This window comes from Chrysochloris asiatica, unplaced genomic scaffold (assembly GCF_000296735.1).
Source record: "Chrysochloris asiatica unplaced genomic scaffold, ChrAsi1.0 scaffold00117, whole genome shotgun sequence".
Taxonomy (NCBI): domain Eukaryota; kingdom Metazoa; phylum Chordata; class Mammalia; order Afrosoricida; family Chrysochloridae; genus Chrysochloris; species Chrysochloris asiatica.
Genome location: NW_006408635.1, coordinates 5,826,283 through 5,849,951, shown reverse-complemented (window position 1 = coordinate 5,849,951; position 23,669 = coordinate 5,826,283). Strand labels below are relative to the sequence as shown.

At 42.8% G+C, this 23,669-nt stretch overlaps 1 protein-coding gene across 2 annotated transcripts in view; it reads right to left on the bottom strand.

Annotated features, from left to right (window-relative positions):
* Nucleotides 1–23,669, bottom strand: part of ARID1B (AT rich interactive domain 1B (SWI1-like)) — a 533,326-nt gene that overhangs the window by 371,245 nt on the left and 138,412 nt on the right. For both annotated transcript variants that reach the window (XM_006868451.1, XM_006868450.1), the window contains one exon: nucleotides 6,306–6,458. In XM_006868451.1, the coding sequence (XP_006868513.1) occupies nucleotides 6,306–6,458 (153 nt within the window). The remainder of the gene's footprint in view (nucleotides 1–6,305; nucleotides 6,459–23,669) is intronic.

Here is a 23,669-nt window from a genome sequence, read left to right as displayed (position 1 = left end):
CCCACACTAAAAGGGGGAAGAAAAAAAATTTTTTTTAATTTTTATTTTTTAACTTTTTATTTATTTTATTTTGTTGGTTACAGAAGTGTATGGGGTAGTGTGAGGGAAGGGAGGGGAAGGTGGAGCACAGGGTAGGGAACAGACACAGGATAGTTTGGGTGCTGAGGTAGGGAGCACACACTAGAAGGGGAAGGGGAAAGGAAAAACAAGGTGGATGGAGAATAGCTAGACAGGTTTACATGAGCTAAACAGGACACAGTTAAATAACAATGTAAGCACAACCGTGGAACAACAGGGCTCGTGGATACAAAGATCTCAATCTTAGGATGGGTAAAAGTGGGGAAATGATGTTAAGATGCTTGGCTGTCTTTTGAATCTTGGTTTCCCTTGCCTACTATTATAAAATAGACACCTGAAAGGGAAGAGAGAGGAATAGTCAGAAACATCACCAGAGAAAGCTTATAAGTCCGTCTTCAGCCTATAACAGATAGGAATTCTGAAAATGGGGCTAGAACTTGCCCAGTGAAGGAGGCTCCCTGCAGAGCCTTTGCATTGCACAAGACCTTAGGTGGAATCATGATCCCCATCCAGAATCTTCTGAGGTGGGACATTCCCACTTGAAAGGACAAGCAGAGCAGTCTGGAGCAGCTAGAAGAACAGAAGATACTTCTTGAAAGAAAGACCAGCAGGAAAAATAAAAAACAGTAACAGCAGTCCAATTGACTAGTACAAGAACAATCAAGTTGTTCCCCAGGGAGCCATCAAGGCAAATGGTCAGGTCCCCTCAAGGCAAACTCCCTTCCAACACTGTAACTCAAATGGAATACACTAGTAGGCATGTGGTCATGAAGCTGAACACATTGGTCACCAATAAGGGGAAGTAGGGGAAAAACATCAATGAAGTTGTGAACTAAGTCTGACCACATTCAATAGACTCCTGTTAACCTGGATTGAGACCTAGTTAACCAGCAGTATGATGAGACCTGGGGACTCCTGGGCCCAGGGGCAGGGACATGGCCCCAGAGGACTAGAATGGAGTGTGAAGCATCCAGCTGATATGAAGTGAGGGGAGATGCACAAGAACACCCACACTTGCAGACAGTACCCATTTGACCTGGCATCAAGGACTGGATGATGAGAACATGACTAGAGGAAGAAAGAAGAGGTAAAAAAAAAAAAAAAGAGTAATCCAGTATAAGTGGATGAACTTGACCTATGCTTGTGGATGCAGTATGACAACGGAGCGGATAAATCTCTACATTGAGGAGCATTCCCATCCCCTTGGGACACAGAGTCGACAGGGAGGGGGTACTTAGACACAGACACTGGCTACCCAAAATGGGGGGACTACAAAGGCAAGAAGTGACTGGCTTACAAGCTTTCAATAGGGAACCTAGCTCCATAGGATACAGGGAAAGGTAGAACCTCCATTGAATTGTTTCCCACCTGTCTGGATGGTGTTGATAACAGGTGAGGGGGAAAGGACTCCTGTGGTTCATAGGGAATGATTGTTATCAGGTCTGACAGTGTGTGTTGGAAAGGTAAATGTATATGTTTGGTAATAAAAGGGGGGTAGTGGCTGATTTTGCAGTCCAGGAGCAGAGATCCCTGGAACCATCAAAGGAGAAAAGTGGGAGAGACCCTGTCCAGGGAGGCAGCGACACTAGGGATGGAGGCAGAGTTGATGACGTGGACAGAAGGAGCAGCTGGGGACTCTGGACTCAGGGAGGGAGAGGGGCTGTGGGCTGGTGGCCAGGGGGCAGGTGTGTAGGGTGTACCCTTTGGGTGTTTGATGATGCATGCAGGGGATTGTGATCATTGCAATGAAACAAAGTATGATAGGATGAATGTAAAGATAATGTTCACCCATGTAAAATAACACATAATTCACAATAAAAACTAAAAAAAACCCAGAATCTACAGCTTCCTAAAACCATGCAGTATGTAGGGAAATGAGTATTCTCAAATACAGTTTGGTGAGCGTACAAGTTGGAACAACCTAACAAGAGCTACCAGAAACACACAGCCAGCAGTCATGTCCATGAATATATCCTACAGATAGGAGTCCTGGTGTGGTGTTGTAGGATAAGCACTAGGCTGCTAACCACAAGACTGATGGTTCAAACCCACCAGGCACTCTTTGGGAACCCCTATACAGGGTTGCTATCACATCTGACTCGATGGCACTTACCAACAACATTCTACAGATACACTGACATGCTTACAAAATGACAGTGTACCATGTCTATTATGGCAGCATTGTTTGAATTGTAAGTGATAAGAAATGATCCAAATGTCCATCTCAAAAGAACTGGTTCAATGGAATGATGACCCAGGGTTTTCTCTACATATTCCTTTGGCAAGCTCTCCACAACAAACAGTTAACTGGGGACAGCAGAAATGAGAGTTGGCAGAGAACCAAAGAATGTATACAATATGTCAAAATTTACTGCCATGTGTGTAAAAACGGAAATAATTAAAATATGGCATTTTGTTTACATGTACAAGGAGGCTTCGAAAAGTTCATGGAAAATTTTCATTATCTTTTCATTCCATTCTTTCCAGGAATTATTTGAAATTACCTTGTGTATAAAGAAAGTCACAAAATATGTAAAAGTTGGTGTTCTAGCCAACAATGGGATGGGTGATCTCAGTAGAGAAGACTAAGGTGGGAGACACTTCTTATTCTGTCCTTATACTTTCTGATTTTTAAAAAAATATCAGAAATTTGATTATTCAAAAAATTAAACGTAATATAAAAGATTTAAAGATACAAAGTGAACTATCTTAATGGAACCTTAGAATCAGCTTTTATCAATCACATCAACAAAAGACACTAAGTATGATTTACTAATTCCCTTATATGAACTCAATCGGTTAAATATGCTATTTTGGATATGAAAGGAGAGTGAGTATGCAGAAGGAAAATGCCCAGCTCCTAGTAGCTTATTCCATTAAATATAGTTGAGCATTTTTGATTTTTAAATATCTCTGGCTTCAGAATGTCAAATTCTTATGAAATTTTAGCTGCATTGAAAAACTACTATGTGAATTTTGCTTTGCTCGTAGAAACCCTACATAGAGTCAAAACCGACTTGACAACACACAACAACAACAACAACAACAACAACATCTGCAATGCTACATCGCATCTCCTAGATACATTTTCCAAATATATCTTACAGGGAATAGTGAAGACTGGAAATTCCCCGGCCACTCTTTTATAAGGGAAGGAAGGGTTGAGCTTGGTTCTGAAGGAAATGACAGACACTCAGAATCCTTGATCAAGCAGGTTTTATAATCAGGGATTCGCTTTATCACATGACAATAAAATGTGTAATGTAATCTTTCTATTGAGCCTTAAATTTTGATGACATGGCAAACCATTCTGAGTCTAGTTCAATAAGGCTCTGGAAGCCTCTGAAAATTCCTATAATTTTATATACTAAAAACTCAGATAGCATTCTCTCTCACTTAAAAAACCCTGAGATGAAAGTTTTAAAACGTAGCACCACATTTCAATAGCAGTATATACCACATAATTCTAAAATGATGTACTTTCCTTGCTCAGTAAGCCCTGGGTATATTGTCAGTATTTTAAACACATACATATAAAAGTCAGGTTCTGCAGGAGCACTGGTTTGGTGCTGTGGGATAAGCACTGGAGTTCTGGTGTGGTGCTGTGGGTTAATGCGTCAGACTGCAAAGCTGTTTGAACTGCAAGGTCGGTGGTTCAAGCTCACCAGCTGCTCCTCAGAAACCCTATATAGGTCACTATAGGTCGGAATAACTCGACAGCACTTAACAAAAACAACAACAACTAACCACAAGGAAGGTGGTGGTTCCATGTGATAAGCTCCAGACTGAAAACCACAAAGGCCACGGTTCAAGGATGCCAGTAGGAGAAAGATGAGGTTTTATGTTCCTGCAAAGATTACAAAGCCTCAGAAACCCTATACAGGTCACTATGAGTCGAAACCAACTCGCTGGCACTTAACAACAATAACAACAAAAACGCTAAACACAAAGCTGGTGGTTCAAACCCACCAGCCGCTCACTGGAAATCCTATATAGTGCTGCTATGAGTCGGAACGACTCAACAACATTTAACAACAACACAGGATCCTGAGATTCCAACGAACAGCTCGAGAAGATAAAGTTTTATAATGAAAAGTGCAATGACCTAGAAGTAGAGAACCAAAAGGGGAAAACACACTTGTCATTTCTCAAGCTAAAAGAAATGAAGAACAAATCCAAACCTTGAGTTGCTATAGTGAATGATTCTAGGGGTCAAATATTGAACGACACAGGAAAGAGCAAAAGAAGACAGAAGGAATACACAGAATCACTGTACCAAAAAGACCTGGTCAATGTTGAACATTCCAGGAGATAGCATGTGGTCAAGAATAGATTGTCCTGAAGGAAGAAGTCCAGGCTGTGCTGGTGAAACACCAGGCTCCAGGAATTGACATACTACCAAGCGAGATGTCTCAACAAATAGATGCAATGCTAGAAACACTCACTCAGTTTACTAGGAAATTTGGAAGCTAGCCAACTAGAAGAGATTCATATCCATAACTATTCCTAAGAAACCTGATCCACAAGAATGTGGACGTTATCAAACAGGACCATTATTAATACCACATGCAAGTAAAGTTATGCTGAAGATAATTCAAACAGTTACAGTAGTAAACCTACAAGTACTGGAAATTCCAACTGGATTGACAAGACAACATGGATCTAGGGCTGCCATTGCTGCTATTGGATGAATCTCAGCTGAAAGCAAAAAATACCAGAAAGGTATGTGTGCTTTACTGCTATACAAAGGCATATGAAAACTGGACAATGAATAAGGAAGTTGAATGAATCAATGCCTTTGAATGACAGTGTTGGAGAAGAATGTTAAATATACCAAGGACTGCAGAAGAATGAGTGAATCTGTCTTAGAAGAAGTACAGCCAGAACGTTCCTGAGAAGCACGGATGACAAGACTTGGCTTATTGTACTTTGGACACGGTATCAAGAGACTCTAGTCCTTGGAGGACACCACGCTTGATAAAGTGGAAGAGCAGCAACAAAGCAGAAAACCTTCAATGAGAGCAAGTGACACAGAGGCTGCAACAATGTCAAACATAGCAACTAAGGGGAGGAAGGCTGAGGGTCAGGCCATGTTTCATTCTGTTGTGCACGGGGTTACTATGAATCGGAACTGACACAATGGCACCGAAGTGCAATAGCATAGGATTCTGAATCACAGCTGTTTTAACATGTTGTGTTTAAGGTCAAAAACTCTTTTCAGTACTCTTACATAAAAGACTGTTGGCAAAGGACTCCAATATCCGGAAGAAAATACTTAGGAAACCAGCTGAAGTGATTGAAATCGAGCTGTTAATTTATATATTTTGCTTAACATCAACAATCTATTGAAGATGTAAAAGAGACAGTTTGAAAATGGAATTGTCAATGTTACCAACTAACTTCTCTTTTTAGTACTCCATTCCCAACAAAGAGAAGGAAGAATCTAGAATGGAAAGCCACACTTGGATGCTGGTTTGGGGAAGCAATGTTGACAGTTTTAGCTGGATTCTGAGATAAATCCCTCACTCAGGACTCCTTTTAACGGCACTGGGAAACAGGAGATGGGGCTGAATCTGTTCAGAGTACATATGTAATATTTTTCTACAAATTGTGTAAGCTGAAATATATAGCCCAATAACCTAAAAGAGTATTTAATGAGGCTAATTTAAAATAGAAACTGCTTAATATACTTAAAGTACATGATTCCTTTTAGTATTTTAATACATTGTAATTGAAGTGATTATCTGTTTACAAGCTAGTTTAAGAATAACACTGCCAACAGCAATGATGATTTGATGGAGTGGCACTTGCTGTTAAAACAGAAACAAAAGAGCTTAAGATAGAAACATCCATGCATGTGCCAACTAGAAAGATTAAATGATCGATAAAACCATTCTCCTAAATATGCCTCAACAAAACCGTAGAAGACTCACTTGAAAGATTTCACACGGAAAAGACACTGAACACGAAATGACTGACAAATTCTGCTGTTTCTAACCAGTAATGCCAGCAACTATGAAGCCAGCCACTCTTCTCACCTTTCAATCTCCAACATCCAAAAATAGATCCATAAATAAACATTTAGATTAGGGGATAGCTTGCATTTTCTGAAAATCCCATCTCCCCCCACCCCCCCCAAGAGCCTGATTTTGATAAAGGAGTTGGCAGGTTTCTACAAGCTCTGTCACGTGGGGGGAGCCACAGGGCTGGAGGGCAGGGGCGCTCACCTGCTGCTGCGGCTGGTACCTCTGCTGGGACTGGGCGCTCAGGTACTGTGCCTGAGGAGGGAGGTGCGGAGGCGGAGGCTGCTGGTTGTAGTATGCCTGTTGGCCCTGTTGGCAGTAACCACTCACACCTTGCTGTCCATACTGAGGTGGCATCTGTTAAAAAGTCAAGCAAAGCAAAGGAGAAAGTCAAAATGCGCCATGGAATGACATCAAACAGGGTTTCTCTTCAGTAACTCAGAGAGACGTGTGGTTGCTCCGTAGCTGCTCAGTGCTGAATCTGTTGCCCTCTCTTCCTTAGATGGCGGCCACACTACCTTCTATCCACATACTATCAATAAAGGCAAAAGAGCATTGGACTTTGTCTGGAAAACTCATCGAATGTATCAAAGAACCAAGTATTGATCACCTAATAGAAATCAAGGAATAAATTTTTTTTTAAATTTCCTAATACTGACAATAAATAAAAAGTAGCCTCTGCCAAGAAGGCCACTGAAGCAAGATGTTAAGCCCCTCCCTGCACAGGACTGCAAGTTGAGAGGAACTCCAGTAGGTCACCGGGTGAAAGCGCTCCCTGGGATTTTGTAGGAAGCTTGCTGTTTGGGGGCCCACAAACAGAGCAGGTTGGGTCTCATCTCAAGCAACAATTAAGGCTAGGACCGCCCAGTTACATCCGCAGCAAACACGTACTAGTGCGCCATTAGCAAGTCCATTTACTAATTACTTGTTGCTAGAAAGGAAACAATTTCTTAACAGTCAGATGAACCTCCCCTTAGAAGACAAGTGCAGTCAAACCATAAGATTCGTCAATATGAGTTCTAAAAGGAGAGACATTCATATTTGATTTAAGGATAACTTTGCCCGAGTTGGTAAAATAGATAATGTACCATAGTGGTTACAAATCAGGCTGACAATCTCAAGGTCAGCAGTTCGAAACTATCAGCAGATCTGTGGGAGAAAGATGAGTTTTTTTCCACTCCCATAGAGAGTTACAGCTTTGAAAACCCAATGCAGGGTCGCTATGACTCCATGGCACATAACCACCAACCACCATAAATATAAAGCTGTGTGCTGCCGATTCCTTCTCAGAGAGAGAACTACCCCATAGGGTTTCCTAGACTGAAGTCCTTACAGAAGCAGGTCTCTAGAGCTCTTCTCCCTCAAACTATGGGTGGGCTTGAACCACTGATCTTGCAGTCAGCAGCCCCAGCTAACTGTCACCAAGGCAGCAAACATCAGATTATTAGACAAAAGTGACCTAGATCTGTCTTCTCCCTCACTAATTTACATGATCCTAAAAGTCCTTGAAAGCACTGTTCAAAGCAGAATCTTTCCTTGTGCTTATTAATAAATGTGCCATTAACAATATTTAAATCTTTTGAATGAGAAATCTACTGATGTGTTCTCCAATTGGGAGACTGAAAGTGGGGAAAAGAAAATACACAGGGCAATAGGGCAGCAAAAGGCACCCAAGGACGGTGAGCTCATTGTTAATACCACAACACGGTATGTTGAGGAACTCAAAGACCATGAGCCCCATAAACCCACACACTTAAGAAATCAGAGCGCAGTTCCAGATACACACTGAAAACCAAATTCATTACAGACCCCTGAGTCAGGAGGAAGCAAGGAAGGAACAGTAAGGGAGGAATCCATGAGGACACTGCATCTCAGAACAATTCGTACAGTGAATTGTAACATACACACAGAGGGAAAAGGGAAAAGGCAGAAATTCAAGTAGCTATTCCTTCTGACCCAATCTGCTAGCTATGATCAGGAGAAAACTGGTCCCCCTGGCTCACAAATGCCTCCCATCACACACAGTCTAAGATGGTGCAACAGACAGTTCATCCTGAAAACCATTTAACAGCACAGTTGAATTCTTTGCTTTTATTTATTTTACAGCTTGATATCGCATAATGAATGTATGTCCCTGCCTTAAGCCAAGACAAAGAATTTCCATAAAACACAACTCCACATGCTAGACTACCAAAGACTACCAAAACACATACCCTCTCCCGTTCAACACCCATATGTTTGATTTGATATCTAATACTATATTTCACACAAGTATCTTTGCAGTTTGCTTTGAAGCAGTTAGGATAACACTTTTACCAGTGTTAAAATCACTGCAAAGCTCAGTCAACAGAGCCAGCAGGCAACCCCCGCAACCCTGCCCCTGATCTGATGAGCTGCACTTTACTATGCTGACTTTTTGGTTTACAAAAACCCTTACACATAATATGAAAGTGTTGTTGGGGGGTGGGACTCCACTTCCTGACAAAGACAACAGGACACATTGCAGGAACCTACAAACACTAGAGCAGACATGAATTTTCCAAAATCTTGTACTCTAATACTCCAGCTCTGCCGGGGGAGAGGGTACAGGGTTGCCAACCTTCAGTGGAGTCATACCTTACACCATGTGTAGAACCAGGTACACCGCAGAAGGGAAGCTAGTACTATCAAGTAGGTTCCAACCTACAGCGACCCTGTATAGGGTTTCCAAGGAGAGGCTGGTGAGCTTGAACGTCTGACCTCGTGATTCAAGCAACTCTGCGGTCCAGCGCATTAACCCACAGCGCCACACCAGGAGTTCTAAGCTATCGGCTTCTACGATCCTCCTTATTCACTGTCCAGCTTTCACATCCATATCAGGCTATTGAAAACACAATGGCCTGGGTCAGGCGCACCTTAGTCCTCAAGCTGACATCTCTGCTCTTCAATACTTTAAAAAGTTCCTGTGCAGCAGATCTGCCCAGTGCAATACGTCGTCTGATCTCCTGACTGCTGCTTCCGCAAGTGTTGATAGTCGATCCAAGAAGAATGAAATCCTTGACAACTTCAATCTTTTCTCCATTGATAAGAATGTTGTTTATTGGTCCAGTGGTGAAATTTTTCGTTTTCTTGACATTGAGATGCAATCCATACCGAAGGCTGTGCTCTTTGATCTTCATAAGTAAATGTTTCAAGTCCTCTTCGCTTTCAGCAAGCAAGGTTGTACCATCAGCATATCGCAGGTTGTTAATGAGTCTTCCTCCAATCCTGACACCACGTTTTTCTTCATAGAACCCAGCTTCTTGTATTATTCGTTCAGCATACAGGGTGAATAAGTATGGTGAAAGAACACAACCTTGTCGCACACCTTTCCCAATTTTAAAACATTCAGTGTTCCCATGCTCTGTTCAAACAACTGCTTCTTGGTCTAGGTACAGATTTCTCAGTAGGAAGGCCCAAGGGACTGTCTGATGGGAGAGGCCACAAGCTTAATGCCTCAGGCTCTGTGAAAACAATTTTGGTTAATTAGTAGTCTTTTTGTTCATCCTGTAGTTCTTAGCCATTTCAAGAATTAAAGTAAGTAACTAGACCACTGGGTGCAGTGTCCTGGTGGTGCAACAGATAAGTGCTTGGCTTCCAACCAAATGTTGGGAGCTCAAACCCACTGGGTGGAAGAAAAATCAAATGATCTGCTCCCATAAAAATGGCAGCCTAGAAACCCTCTGGGGCAGTTCAACTCGGTCACATGGGTTTGCTATGAGCTGAAATCGACCCCACAGCACTTCACAGCAGCAACAGCACTGAGTGGACGTGACATGTGGACAACCATCACTGAGGAGCGTGAGGCCCATACTGAGAGCAGACTCCTTCCCTGTCCAGCCTACCGCAGCCACTCAGTCCCAACCACCACCATTCTCAGGCCCTTCATGTGTCCAAGTGCTTACTGCCATCTCTGTCCACCCACCTCCACAGTCACAGCGTGCCTGCAGTAAGGACCTGACCATCAGCCAATATCTGCTGAGTGAATGAAAGCTGAATGGATTACTCAAGTGAGTTAGATATTATATAAATGTTAAAATGAATTACGGAACCCTTTATAAAATCAGATTGCTGGCACCATGCAAAGCTTCGCTACACAAATGCTCAGCTTAACCTAGCGACCGCAGCATTGCACCTCGGAGCTCCGTGCCGGGCGCCATGAACCCTGGTACATCACTGTTGCCCAGCAAACACCCCATGCCTTTGTCACGCAGTAGAAATAATGAGAAGAATCTTTTGCAGCCCAACTACGTGAAATGGAAATCTGCAGATCAGAAATTCTCAGTTTGTTATTTAAAGACAAGAAAAGCAGCGCTTATTTCATCCACTTCTAAATCAAGAGGACCACAGCTTGGAGAATGAGCACACACCATCAGAGAAATGTTCTTTCAATTTTCAAAGCAATGCTGGAGAGGGACTGTGGCTAAGAAAGACCACTTGCTTTACGCAGTGCGGAGCTTGAACAGGAACTCGGGCCTTCTGCAGCTTGGTACATGTACAAAACTTCTGACACCTCGTCTCGTTTCACCAGACCCTCGACTTTCTGTTCACTGTAGAAGTGACGGATGGATCAAGGCTAATCGTCTCCTCCTTTTTTCTTTCATAAGACATTTCCAGAGAGCAGTTTCCCCATTAAATTTCACAATGCCAACAACCCAGCAAGCATCCTCGTAAGTACATTCGTGGGAGTCCCTAACGGTTGGCAATCCTGCTTTCCATCGCCAGGTAAGGGGGACAGGCTGGCTCAGCCTAGCACAGCAGGTAACCAAGAAACAGACTTCAGACCCAGGAGTACAAGGGGATCAGATCTGAAAAATGCAATTGTATGCAGAAAACAAAAGCAACAAAAGATTGTTGTTGCTAAATGCAATCAAGTCAGTTTTGACTCACAGCGATCCTGTACAGGGTTTGAACCACCAACCTTACAGTTTGCAGTCCAGTGCTTATCTTACAGCCCTGCATCAGGGCTTCAACAAGAGGCTACTGCAGTCTAAAACCATTCACATAAAGTTTTCTATACGCAATAGTAGCATATATAACCTTTTAATGTACATGTAGGAGCAGGCTCCAAAATTCATGGGAAATAAAAACACACATTATCTTTCAATTCCATTTTCCCACAAACTTTTTGAAGTCCCATAGTACTCATATAATGGAGTCCTAGTATGGTGCTGCAGGATAAGCACTAGACTGTTAAATACAAGGTCAGCGGTTCAAACCCACCAGCCTCTTCTTGACAATCCTATACAAGGTCACTATGAGTCTGAACCAACACAATGACACTTTACAACAGCAGTAGTCATATATAGTGAAAGTACAACAACATGCTCTGATAGGACTCTCTTTGGGAAGAAGGGAGGGGGAAAGATGGGCAAAAGAGAGATAAGGCAGATGTGTCAAAAAAGTTAATGGCTATGATTTTAGTGAACTGCATATGTGTTTGTAATCTCTGGTACATTTGTGTATACTTAAATTAGTCTATACTTTAAAATACTAAAATAAAGCTCTCACCTTCTCCCTACCCCCTACAAATTGCAGTGGGCAAGGGAGGAGCCCAAGTAAACACGCAACACAAGTGGAAGCCACCTGAGAAGGCAAAGAGAAAACACATCTGTGGCCTTCATTAAGTGGGCCCAGCTAGGATTCTGCTGGAGTCCTAGTGTGGTGCTGCAGGACAAGCACTGGACTAACCACAAGGTTGGAGGTTCAAACCCACCAGTTGCTCCTTAGAAACCCTATACAGCATGGATGGGGAACGTTCAACCCACAGGCTATACTGTTGTTGTTGTTATGTGCTGATGAGTTGGTTTTGACCCACAGCAACTCAGTATAGGGTTTCCAAGGAGCGACTGGTGAACTTGAACCACCAACCTTGTGGTTCAAAACAACTTTGAAGAAAAAGCCTCACAACTGGACTAATAAACAACATCATAACAAACTGAGAAAAGACTGAAGCTGTCAAGGATTTCATTTTACTTGCAATATTTGCTTTATTTCAACGGCCTGGAACCAAACCTGCAATATCTCTGAGATATGCCTGAATACAGTAAGCTAGTTTTGAATATGAAAACTTGTATGTGTAGAAAAAAATGAGTAACTTAGAAGAATACACGCCTAAATGCTGCATTCTTTAACCAACTCAGTTTAAACTTTTGATGAAGCTGAACAAAATGTGGTTGATTTGGATTATTTGTTTTTCTTAAAGTTATCAGAAACTATACTACAAGAATTAACCTTTAACCTCAAGTAGAAATATCTCTTATCTTTATTTTTTAGTTGTTTTCTCACCCCAGAACTGAGCTCCTCCAAATAAATTCTACCAGATGTGAGGACAAAATGGACAGGGAAAATCCTAAATTCCCAACAGTTACATTTGACTTGTTTCTGTGGCAAATTTGTTAGCTTCTAATTCAAAGATCAAACACTTAATTTTCCTGTGTAAGAGACAGATTGAAAATTCCCTACAGGAAAGAATTTAGGTGCTAAGCCAATGTTTAGTTGAACCAATTGCATGCAGAACTTTTATTATGTCGGCCTGTCCAGTAAAAGGGAATCTGCTAGGAGATGACAAATACAGTCTACAGAGCCGAGGTCCTGCATTACTCCTAATATTTGATGGCCCTTCCAAACAACTTAGGACTTTTACTGCACTTGGACTCTCTCTTTTTTTATAAAAAGAAAAATAAAATCATGTCCTTTGGCTCACCTAAGGTACAAAACTCTCCACAATTGGGTGAACTTACTCCTTCCTGCTGAGAAACTGTCAACAAATGTGCATATAAGTGTTTACGCCACATGTTGTACACTGAGGTTAAATTCCTCCACATCCACATGTTGTACACTGAGGTTAAATTCCTCCACATCTCCTGCTTCCCGGCAGCAACAGCGAAAACCACTGTGGGTCGAAGGAGTTGACAAAGCCTACTCAAGGCCAAGAACACGCACTGCCTGAAACTCAGGGACATGAAACAACCCTGGCTGAAGGAGGAGCTGGAAAAGCATGTTCCAGGGTCAAGAACAAGCAGTGTCTGAAACTCAAGGACAGGCTGGGTGAATTGCTACACAGACAGTCCAGTTTAGAAGCTACTTTATGCCTCTGTGGAACCACTTTAATTTTTTTTTCTAGGCCTTCATTCGTAACTTCTGGGCCTAGAACACTGCCATTCTCTTGGCTTTATGGTGGCAAACATATACAACACAACATGTTCATACAATTCAGGGGCATTGTTTATGAGCATCACGAGCTGCCATTACACATAGCCTACTTCCCCAATGTTCCACCACCCTTCATAGCTCTTGTTTGACAGACTCAACACCAGCAGACAGAAGGGGACTGATTTAACCCTCCATTTTTCAGCTTAAAACTTTTTGAAACTCACGCTGGAAAATAGGTGTTTTGATTTGTGAAACAATGTTCAAAAGTTCTCATTTGCCATCAGCAATAAAGTATTTTTCGTGATAAATTTGTTTTCTCAAAATTCTTTAACAGGTGCCTACAAGGTAAGATCACCAAGACCTAACAGAGTGAAATATTACATATATATATAAAGCCTTTCTTGGATTTCTTTGCAATTAGTAATTGCCTACAAAATTTTACTGCTTATTCAAGTTCACAGTAAATGCAACAGCACTATATTTAGCAAATCATAGCTCGAGCGAATACTAGGTCAGACCAATGTTCTGCTGAGTGGCAGGAGGGACTGGGTCGTTGTACCTATGGTGACCTCAATTTCTAATAGCTCTGGTTATGTCCTGAACAGCCTTTATTCCCACTTTAATAATCATGAATCTATTATCCATGAATTTATGTAGACCCTTCTTAATTTGTATTTCCAGCCTATATTACCTCTTGATGCTAGCAAGTTCTATAAATTATTATCCATTTTGTAAATAATACGTTCTTTCATTCTCAAAAAGTTAACTCCTTCGTGCTTCAAGAGCCCCCTCACTATGCTACGAAGAATTTGATTAACGGAATGCATGGGCCAGATGACTATATGATCACCAGAGGTGAACCAATGACATCAGCCCACAGCACTCACTCTACCAGATCAAACAGGTTCTTTACCAACTGCTATGGAGACACCGCTCTAGCCCGTGAAGGGAGCTCTGAGGGATCAGTGGGCTGCTAACCTCTAGAGGCTCAAACCCACCAGGCACTCAGCAGGAGAATGGTGAGGCTGTCTGCTCCTGTAAAGATTTACAGTCTCGGAAACACTGTATGAGTCAGAATCAACTCACTGATTTGGGGGGTTTCCTGCCCCTTGATTATTTTCACTGGCTTCTCTCAACTGTGTTCCCTTTATTGAAGAAAAAGCAGCTCACATGGTATGAGCGATTCCAAAAACCCATGAAGCAAAGCTGGACAAAAGAGTAAGATTACTTTGCTAGTTCTGTTTTTTTTTAAAGAAACTTCCCTAAGTACACATTCTGGAGTCTCCACATCACCCCTCTGTAGATGTGTTCATCTTTCTTCAGGTCAGCCAATGAGAGAAGGTTTTGTGTAAATATTCATAAAATGCAGGCATCCTCTGGCAGCCAAAGGCTTCCTTTCGTTTACAACCAGAACTGAACTACAGTCTGACTGCACACAAATTAACACACAAGTGTATAATTGTAGTTTTATCTCAAGTGCCCTCATTACACACTTTAAAGCATGTTCTTCCCGGGTTCCAGTGAGGGCATCTGATACTGCAGATCTAGAAAGACAACAGTGTGCTTTTTGACAACACAGACGCAAAACGGGAAAAAATTCACCGCAACAGAGAGAAATGTGTAACGTGCAGGATGATAAATCAATTCTAAAATGGTTGGGGGGGAGGGGGGAGTATGTTTTCAATGGGTAGGTGGGGGCATGCCCAAGAGCAAAAGACTGTATCTATATTCCCTGTTCTAGAAGGAGCAGCTCTGGAGGTGCTGTCGAATACACACTGCACTGATCACCACAAAATCAGCAGTTCAAACTCACCAGCTGCTCTGTGAGAGAAAGATGAGGCTGTTGTCACCCTTGAAGATTTACAGTTTCAGAAACCCTATGTCGCTATGAGTTGAAATTGAATTGACGGTGGCTATGGGCTTGATCCTTGAAGAAGGACCCCTCGTGGAGCAGTGTTAAGCACTTGACTACTAACCAAAAGGTCAGAGGTTCGAGCCCACCAGCTGTTCCACAGGAAAAAGATGCAGCGAACTGCTTCCATACAGATGAAAGTCTTCTAGAGTAGAGCTGTCTCGCTGTGTTCCACAGAGTCCCTGTGAGTTAGCATTGGGTTTACTGTGGGTTGGGTTTGTTCTTAAAAACAAGAGAACCTGCATCAAAAGAAACAAGTTGGTCTGTATTCGTTCAGAAAGCATCAAAAACTTAGGAGCTTTCAAAATGCCTTATTTCTATAGCAATTTAGGCACGAAGACAATGTTGATAGTGGTGGGTACTGTGCTCATTTCTAACATGGAAGCTTTGATGTAGAAGATTGGCAATATTTACATTTAAACACAAAATGAAAAAAATAAGCATTTTCCATACCACCAAGCATACGCAGTCATTTCTAAACAAGGCACTCACACTTTTGGGACAATGTCAACAAGATGGGCAGAAAACTCCACTGCCACTGAGCACATACTCTGGACAGAAGGAAACACAGGGCTCAGAAGACAAGCTGTAGCTAGCAAGTAGTTTAGGTCCCTTCTGCTAACAGATGCAACACTTTCCTAGAAAAAGCTACATGAAAATAAGAAAAGGCCAGTTCTGCCTCCCAGGGACCAAATTGTTTCCATCCAAGGAAGTGCTCTCCCAAGAAAGGATGCACATGGTGAGATTTATTTAGTCAGAAATGCATCTCCCTGGGAAGCCAGATGGATTTTTCATTTTCTCTGGTATATAACTGCCCAAATTGCAACAGGTATATTTGAATCAGTGAAAGCCATCGCTGAGTTGCTGCAATTAAAAAAAAAAAAAATTCTTTTAATCCCAAAAGATTACAAAATCAAAAGCCAAAACATTACAGCAAAATTCCACACACATGTTCCGCCAGCAGGGTTTTCTAATAAGACTTTAAAATAAGTGCCGGGCTATGGTGTGTTCATGTTTTTAAAAACCGCCCACTTGGTCCCCAGCACATGGTGGGAGAGGAAGTATTCGGGAAGGAAAACTGATGGGAATTTTAGAAGGAGTTGCCTGCCTCCTTGCCCTGCTGGTCGGAGAGTTCTATTTTTACAAAACACAAAAAGAGGAGGGAAGCGCTTTGCCAGTTTCCTATATAAACCCAGCTGCCAGAATGGATGTGCCAAAGGGGAATTTCAGAGAATTTTAAAGAGATAACCTTTGCTGAGGCTGCAATGTCAACTTTGTAGCTGCACGACAGGAACATGTGCAGTGAATTCAAGATGGAGAAACTGTTCTGTCTGTGAGGACTGGGGGGGGTGGGGCCAGATGGAAAACTGGGATTTACCAGAATAAGACAAGAATTTTAAAGCAATTGATGAGCAGCAAACAACTGGTGGTGCTTTCCCAGGAGGGAAGCTAGGTGCAGGGCGGGAGACAGAGGGATGGTCCCCAAGACCCGTTCCCACCTTGAGGATTTGATTCCACATACATATGCACATTGTATGTGTGTGTGTGTGAGAGAGAGAGAGAGACAGACAGACAGAGAAAGACAGAGAGAGACAAAGAGAGAGAGATAGTAAGTATTTAGAGTATTTGTAATACAGTATTCTTTTTTTAAATCAATGATTCAGAGGGGAAACAAAGCTATTGTTACCAACAGTTTAAAGCTCACCCTCTGAAGGTGAGGAGATAGCTGCTTTTATATGTTCTCTCCCATCCAAAAAAAATAAGAAATACACACACAAAAAATTATTTTGGTAGCTGAACTGATGAAAGTGTGAGTCCAAAACCATTAAGCAGTTCCCTAAAGGGATATTTCAAAAAATACATTGCTTTAAAATGCAATTCTTTAAAAACATACAATGCTCCTTAAGATTTTTTTCAGCAAGAAAAAATGTAGCCATGTGTACTCGTGTGTACTCATCAGTGGTGAACACAGTGAAACACGAACAAATGGAGACAAGTAAAGGCAGTGGTCATGTCGCCACCCCACAGACTCTGACCCAGCCCCAACCCTGCTCCTAAGGCCCTGAGAAGTCAGTGGCCCGCAGAAGCTAGGGACAGGCAATCCCCAGGGAAAAATGAGTGTGGGAACCTGGTCCTGGGAGTGGGAGGCCACCTCCGCAGCACAGGCAATTACAGGACTGGCATTAGCCTGCTAAGCAGAAGGTCAGTGGTTCAAATCTACCTGTCGTTCCATGGGAGAAAGATGAGGCTAGCTGGTCCCGTCTCAAAAACCACAGGGGTCAATTCTACTCTGTCCACTCTGTCTTCTAGGAGTCAGAAGGGACTCATGGCAGTGGGTGGTTGGTGACGCTGCTCTGCCAGCCTTTGTTCTGCACGATGGTGACCCCCTCTGCAGAACAGAACTGCTCCAGTGTCCCTAAGGTGGTGACCTTTGGGAAGCTGACCACCAGGCTTGTCTTCCAAGGTGCCTGAGTGGCTTTGAACTGCCAATCTTTCTATGTTGTTGGTAAGTGCTTCCGAGTCAGTTCCAACCCATAAAGACCCTGTACAGGGTTTCCTAGAAGCCGCTGGTGGGTTTAAACTTCCAACCTCGGTGTCCACAGTCCAGTTCTGCCTATAGTTGTGCATTAAACCACTTGTGCCGCTCAGGGGGTCCTGCTTTTCACTCTTAACAAACAGTGAAGAGGGATAGGATCCATAAAGGAGGCTTTCCCGGAATCTAGGTTTCGACTACATACCCGTCCTCTTGCAGACTTCCTGGCAGTTGAGTCCCACATGAAGGAGAAATAACCGTCCACAACAGTGGTTGCACAGCTGATTCCTGGCATTTTCTTCTCCCGGTTGTAGCTTAAGGCGTGTGGGCATGTGTTGCAGGGAGCATTCCATAAGTATGCTCAGCATACAGGGTCCACACACACCTCTTCTGGATCAATAAATGAGTGTACACACCCTTTCTCCCATTCTGAGAAGGCTAAGCCTAATTATACCTCGCTGTGAATTACTCCATCACAGATAGCAAGCACCTGTGTAACTGGCTCATTAGGCTCAAGAAACTAGGGTCAAAGGTTAGGAAACCTCGCTGGGTCCACCCAGCTGGAGTCACAAACAAACGGAACTCAAGCCAGTGGCCCATGCAGACCATGATTACAGTGCTCAGTGGTTACAGGAATCAGTGCTCAGGGAAAGCATGAGGAAAAAGGTCATTGGGCATTTCAGCCAGGCCAGGATGGGGGGGCTTGCTTGATTCTGGAGCCCCAGTGGTTATGTGATCGGCTGCTCACTAAAAGTTTGCCAGTTTGAACCCACCAGTTGCTGGGAGATAGAGAGGGCAGTCTGCCTCCGTAAAGACTTCAGCCTTAGAAATTCTATGGGGCCGTTCTACTCCTTCCTACAGGATCGCTCTGTGTCAGAATGTACTCAAAACAAGAGGTTTGGTTTTGGATTTGTTCAGTTCCCTGTGTGCTGCAAATGGTTAGTTAACACGTTCGACTGTGAGTCCACCTACAGGATCGTCAAAAGAAAAGGCCTCGTGATCTATCTGGGAAAACCCAGCCACTGAAGAAAACTCTGGGGAGAGTGGTTCTCCACGACACAAGAGCGGCAGCCAGGAATTGGAGTGGTAGGTGTGGTCTGCTCAGTTCTAAGAGACACAGGTGAAGCACAGAGGGGCGGGGCTGCAAACAGGTGAGTCAAAGGCAACAAAGCTACTTTAAAGAAAGGGCACACAACAGGGCTGCTACGTGTCGGAATCGACTCAATGGCACTTATCAACAAGTAGCTGAAGTCTCAAAAGCTGTATTTTAGAAGTCTGTGTGACTTAGATTAATTAAGAAAGTGCCAGGAATAAGATTTCTACCAACACATACAGCATATGTTGTTGTTGTTGTTGTTAAGTGCTGTCTACACAATTCCAACCCATAGCGACCCTGTATGGGGTTTCTGACGAGAAGCTGGTGAGCTTGAAGCACCAACCTTGCAGTTCAAAGGGCTTTGCAGTCTGGTGCATTAACCCACAGCGCCATACCAGGTCTCCCATACAACATTTACTCAGGGCAAAGTGGGGCAAAGGAGCCTCTTCTTTTTGAGTCATTTAGCACATAAAGTTAATTTGTAATGTAAACTTGGGATACTGGGTAACAGTGTAAATAGCAGTTTTGAGACTGAGGCAGTTATGAAACACTTTGGATAAAATATCAGAGCCCTCAAAATATATTTTGAGGTTGTGGAACAATGTATACTTGTCTGTGGATATTCATCAGCTACATGCTCAAATTTCTGATATAAGTAATTCTCAAGTTGAGAACTGAGTGGCTACTACCTCGGCCAGAGATTAAGTTCCCCTGTGAACTTGGTTGAACCTCAGCATAGTGATCCTGCTTGGTCGTCTTAGAGCAGGTGGTGGTCTGGCAAAATCTTGCATGTGGGGTCCCCAGCTGGTCTCCTTTCTCCCTGCCTTCTTCGGATGGCGGCTGTTTATGCTGGACGTGTGGCCAGAGACGGGCAAAGATCACGTGGAACCTCGGCAACCTAAGACAGAGCCATTGCCATGCTGCAATGAGTTTCGATGATGGGTAAGACTGAGGAATTCGCACTGACCGCCTAAGACAGGCAGCGTCCCTTAAACTAATAATAAATAAGGGGGAATCTGATATAGACTGTGCAGACCCGGTCAGGAGTTCAAGTCCCTGTGGGCCCAAGCGTAGCTGACCATCCAAACCATAGGTTCTGAGGATCAGACTTTAGCCACCTAGCAGACATAGCAAAATGTCCCTTATCTGATTATTCAGTTATGCTGGTTAGTAATTCCATACATGAGCCCTGGACACCCACAGATAAATGTAAAAACCTTCCCTAAAAGCCGAGACTGTAAATTCCAAAAAGGCAAAGTTTTCCCCCCGCCCCAAAAAAAGCTGAAGAGGATAAAGAGAAACTCTGTTAACTGTTGGTATGTGGAGGGGATTATAATCAATGTAATGAAACAAGGTATATGAATGTTTGAATGTGAAACCGACGATGTGCCCTGAAAACGTTCACTCAATCCACAATAAAAACCATAAAAAAAAAAAATATATATATATATATATATTTCGTAGTAAATATTTATATGAAAAGAGAATGTAATTATTTCCCTGGAGAAAGAAGATCCACCATTTTTTCCTTATTTCATGAGGTGCAATAACATGTTCCAAATACTCCCAAAAGATTGGTCAGGGATAATTACAAGATGTTGACGTCTGAAAATCATTAACACAAAGAAGCCCACAGATGGGGAGGAGGATTTAGTGCAGAATTTTCAATAAATTAAATGTTTCACTTCTTCCCTCTCTCTCCTCTATTTATATTAACAAATCATTAAAATTAAGCATTCTAAATGATGCATTTTGAAAATCAATAAATAATCATAAAATCATAATTATCCCTTCTTCCAATCTATACTTCTCCATGGATTCAATCTTGGCTCCATTTAAGCACATGAGTAGGTAAGCCTATAGATTTTAGTGAAACACAAAATCTATTGGACTGTTTTGCTAGCATGTTAAGAGATATAAAATAGCTGTCTGAAGATTCAATGACAAATACAGATAAATGGGCCAAAAATTTTTTGTTAGTCCTGAAACTACACCATATTCGAATTCTACTTTATCTTAAACTATTAGGAAACAATTTCCTGTTGCCATTAGAAGGAAAACGTCAGGTTTCAAATAGCACCCCACAAAAGTTGTCACTTTAATAAAGCTTTTAGATTTAAAAGACAGAGAACTTGTATATATATACTGTAATTAAAGTTACATATTTCATTTTCTTTCCAGAACAGAGAAAGTCTGTTAGAGCAATGACAAGGTCAAGTAAGGGAGCCTGGTGGTACAGTGGTTAAGCAAACTGCTTGGCAGCTAACCAAAAGGTAGGCAGTTCAAACCCACCAGCCGTCCTGCAGGAGAAAGCAGCAGCAATCTGCTTCAGTACAAATTACAGCCTTGGCAACATCACGGTGCGGCTCTACTCTGTCCTGTCAGTGTTGTTAACTGCTGTCGAGTCGGTTCTGACTCATAGCAACCCTGTATAGGGTTCCCAAGGAGCAGCTGGTGGGTTTGAACCACCGACCTTGCAGTCCAGTGTTTTATCCCGCAGTGCTGCACCAGGACTCCTAGAGGATTGGAAGTAGCTCGACGGTAGTGCGTTGGGTTTAGAAGTCACGATGAGTGTCTCTGGGTTCAACAAGGTAAAATGAATTGAAGAATGGCGGATGTTACAGCCACATCTGATGTTCAATATCACTTCCGGATTTAATCTCACAGCTATTGCTTTGTTAGTTGCTCTTGTATCAATTTCTACTCTTGGAGACTCCAAATGTGCACAGTAGAATTATCCCACAGGAATGTCAAGGTTGTGACCTTTGAGAAGCAGATACCAAGGTTGTCTTCTGAGGTGCCTCTGGCTGGGTTCAAAGTGCTAAGTTTCTGGTGAGCAGTTCAGTGATAAGTCATTTTGCCATCAAGGGCACTTACTAGAAGAATTAGCAAGATCACTGTTGTATCTGGCCATTGTTTTAGTGCTACTGTTGTTGTTGTTGTTGTTGTTATGTGCCATCGAGTCGTTTCTGACCCATAGCGACCCTGTACAGGGTTTCCGAGGGTGTAAATCTTTACGGGAGTAGAAAGCCTCATCTTTCTCCCACGGTGCAGCTAGTAGTTTCGAACCACTGACCTTAAGGTAACCACTACGCTACCAGAGCTCCTTAGTGCTACTGTTAGGTAACATCAAGCCGGTTTGGACTCATAGTGACCATACGCACAACAGAACGAAACATAGCCCGGCCCTCTATCCTGCCATGTTTAAGCCCCTTGTTGTCAATCCATGTCACTAAGGGGCTTCCTCTTTTTCGCTGACCCTCCACTTTACTAAGGTTGATGTCCTTCTCCAGGGACTGGTCCTTCCTGACATGTCCAAAGTACAAAAGAAACAGTCTCACTATCTTCGCTCTCAAGGAACAATCTGTACTCTTCCCAAACAGATTTGTTTGCTCACAGGCAGTTCATGGTACTTTCAATATTCTTCACCAACACCACAGCTCAAACACATCCATTCTTCTCTGGCCTCCAGAACGTCTTTTCGCTGTGCTTCACACCTGCCTCAGCATCCCCTTAGAACATTGCAGTCACTCCACCCAAGTGGTTTGTATGGAGTCCAGGACACGTTAACTCCTATGAGGTGGGTGTTCCATCCTTGCAGATGGAGCTCCAGACAAAGCCCACCACAGCCAAGAAGACCCTGATGGCTTCCTCCTGCATCAGCCTCCAGGGATCTGCCATGCTGTAGGCTCCTTCTGGAGCTTGGCAGGAGGTGGGAAGGTCTACTGTGGACTAGGGGAGCCTGTCTACACCTAGGGAAACATTTCACTGCAGTTTCAAATGTCCTAAAAACAGGCCACACTGAGATTCAACTTTATTTTATTCCAATAAAACCCCTAGAAGTAAAAGGAAAAAGGGGATGTTAAAGAAGCTTAAAACCCTAAAGATTATCCCTTTTAGCTTTCTTAAAACCAAATGATAATTTAGCTCCACTAGTAACGAATTCTGCCTTGAGCTTTGTGTTCTCTCTCCAGATCTACCTGCTGCTACTGTGTGCCGTCAAGTCGGTTCCAATCCGTACAGGGTGTCCAAGGAAAGCCTCGTCCTCCTCCTGTAAAGCCACTGGTAGGACTCTGCTGACCTTGAGGTTAGCAGTCCAGCTTCTAATCCACTACACCACCTAGAGGGCATCAAACTGATAATATTGTTGTTATGTGCCGTGGAGTCGGTTCCGACTCATAGGGACCCTGTACAGGGTTTCTGAGGCTTGTAAATCTTTACGGGAGCAGACCGCCTCATCTTTCTCCCATTGAACAGCTGGTACTTTCGAACTGCTGACTTTGCGGTTCGCAGCCCGATTTGTAACCACTACACTACTGATAATAGCAACTAGAAATATAAGACAGGAAACTTGAGGGACAGTGAGTTTGTTAATCAGGGAGGAACAATCAGAAGAGGAGGAGGAGAACAGTTGTACATCTGAGAAAACACCATCAGTGTCAGTGAGCTGTACATTCAGAAATGGTGGAATTGGTATATGTTGAACTGTGAATATTCTCAACAACAAAATACACTACTCTTTCTTTAAGCCGTACGGCAATCATTCTAATAGATCTGATCCAAATAACCATAAATATACAGAAGGTTAATGAGACCAATGCCTTTCAAACTTTTTGACTTCAACTCAAAAGAATGGATTTTATCACACTCTTGAGCACCCCTGGGAGTTCTGGGCCCATGAACCTATGATTCATGTGATGTATTCATACTTCCTATTGTTTTATTCAAACCTCCTTCCTTTTTTTTTTCATTTCCCCTTTTTCTGAACTATCTGATTGCAGTTTTCCTGATGCCACTCATCCATCGCAGCAGTGATTTCAGAACCACTGCATCTGACTCTGGCAGCTGCCTCAG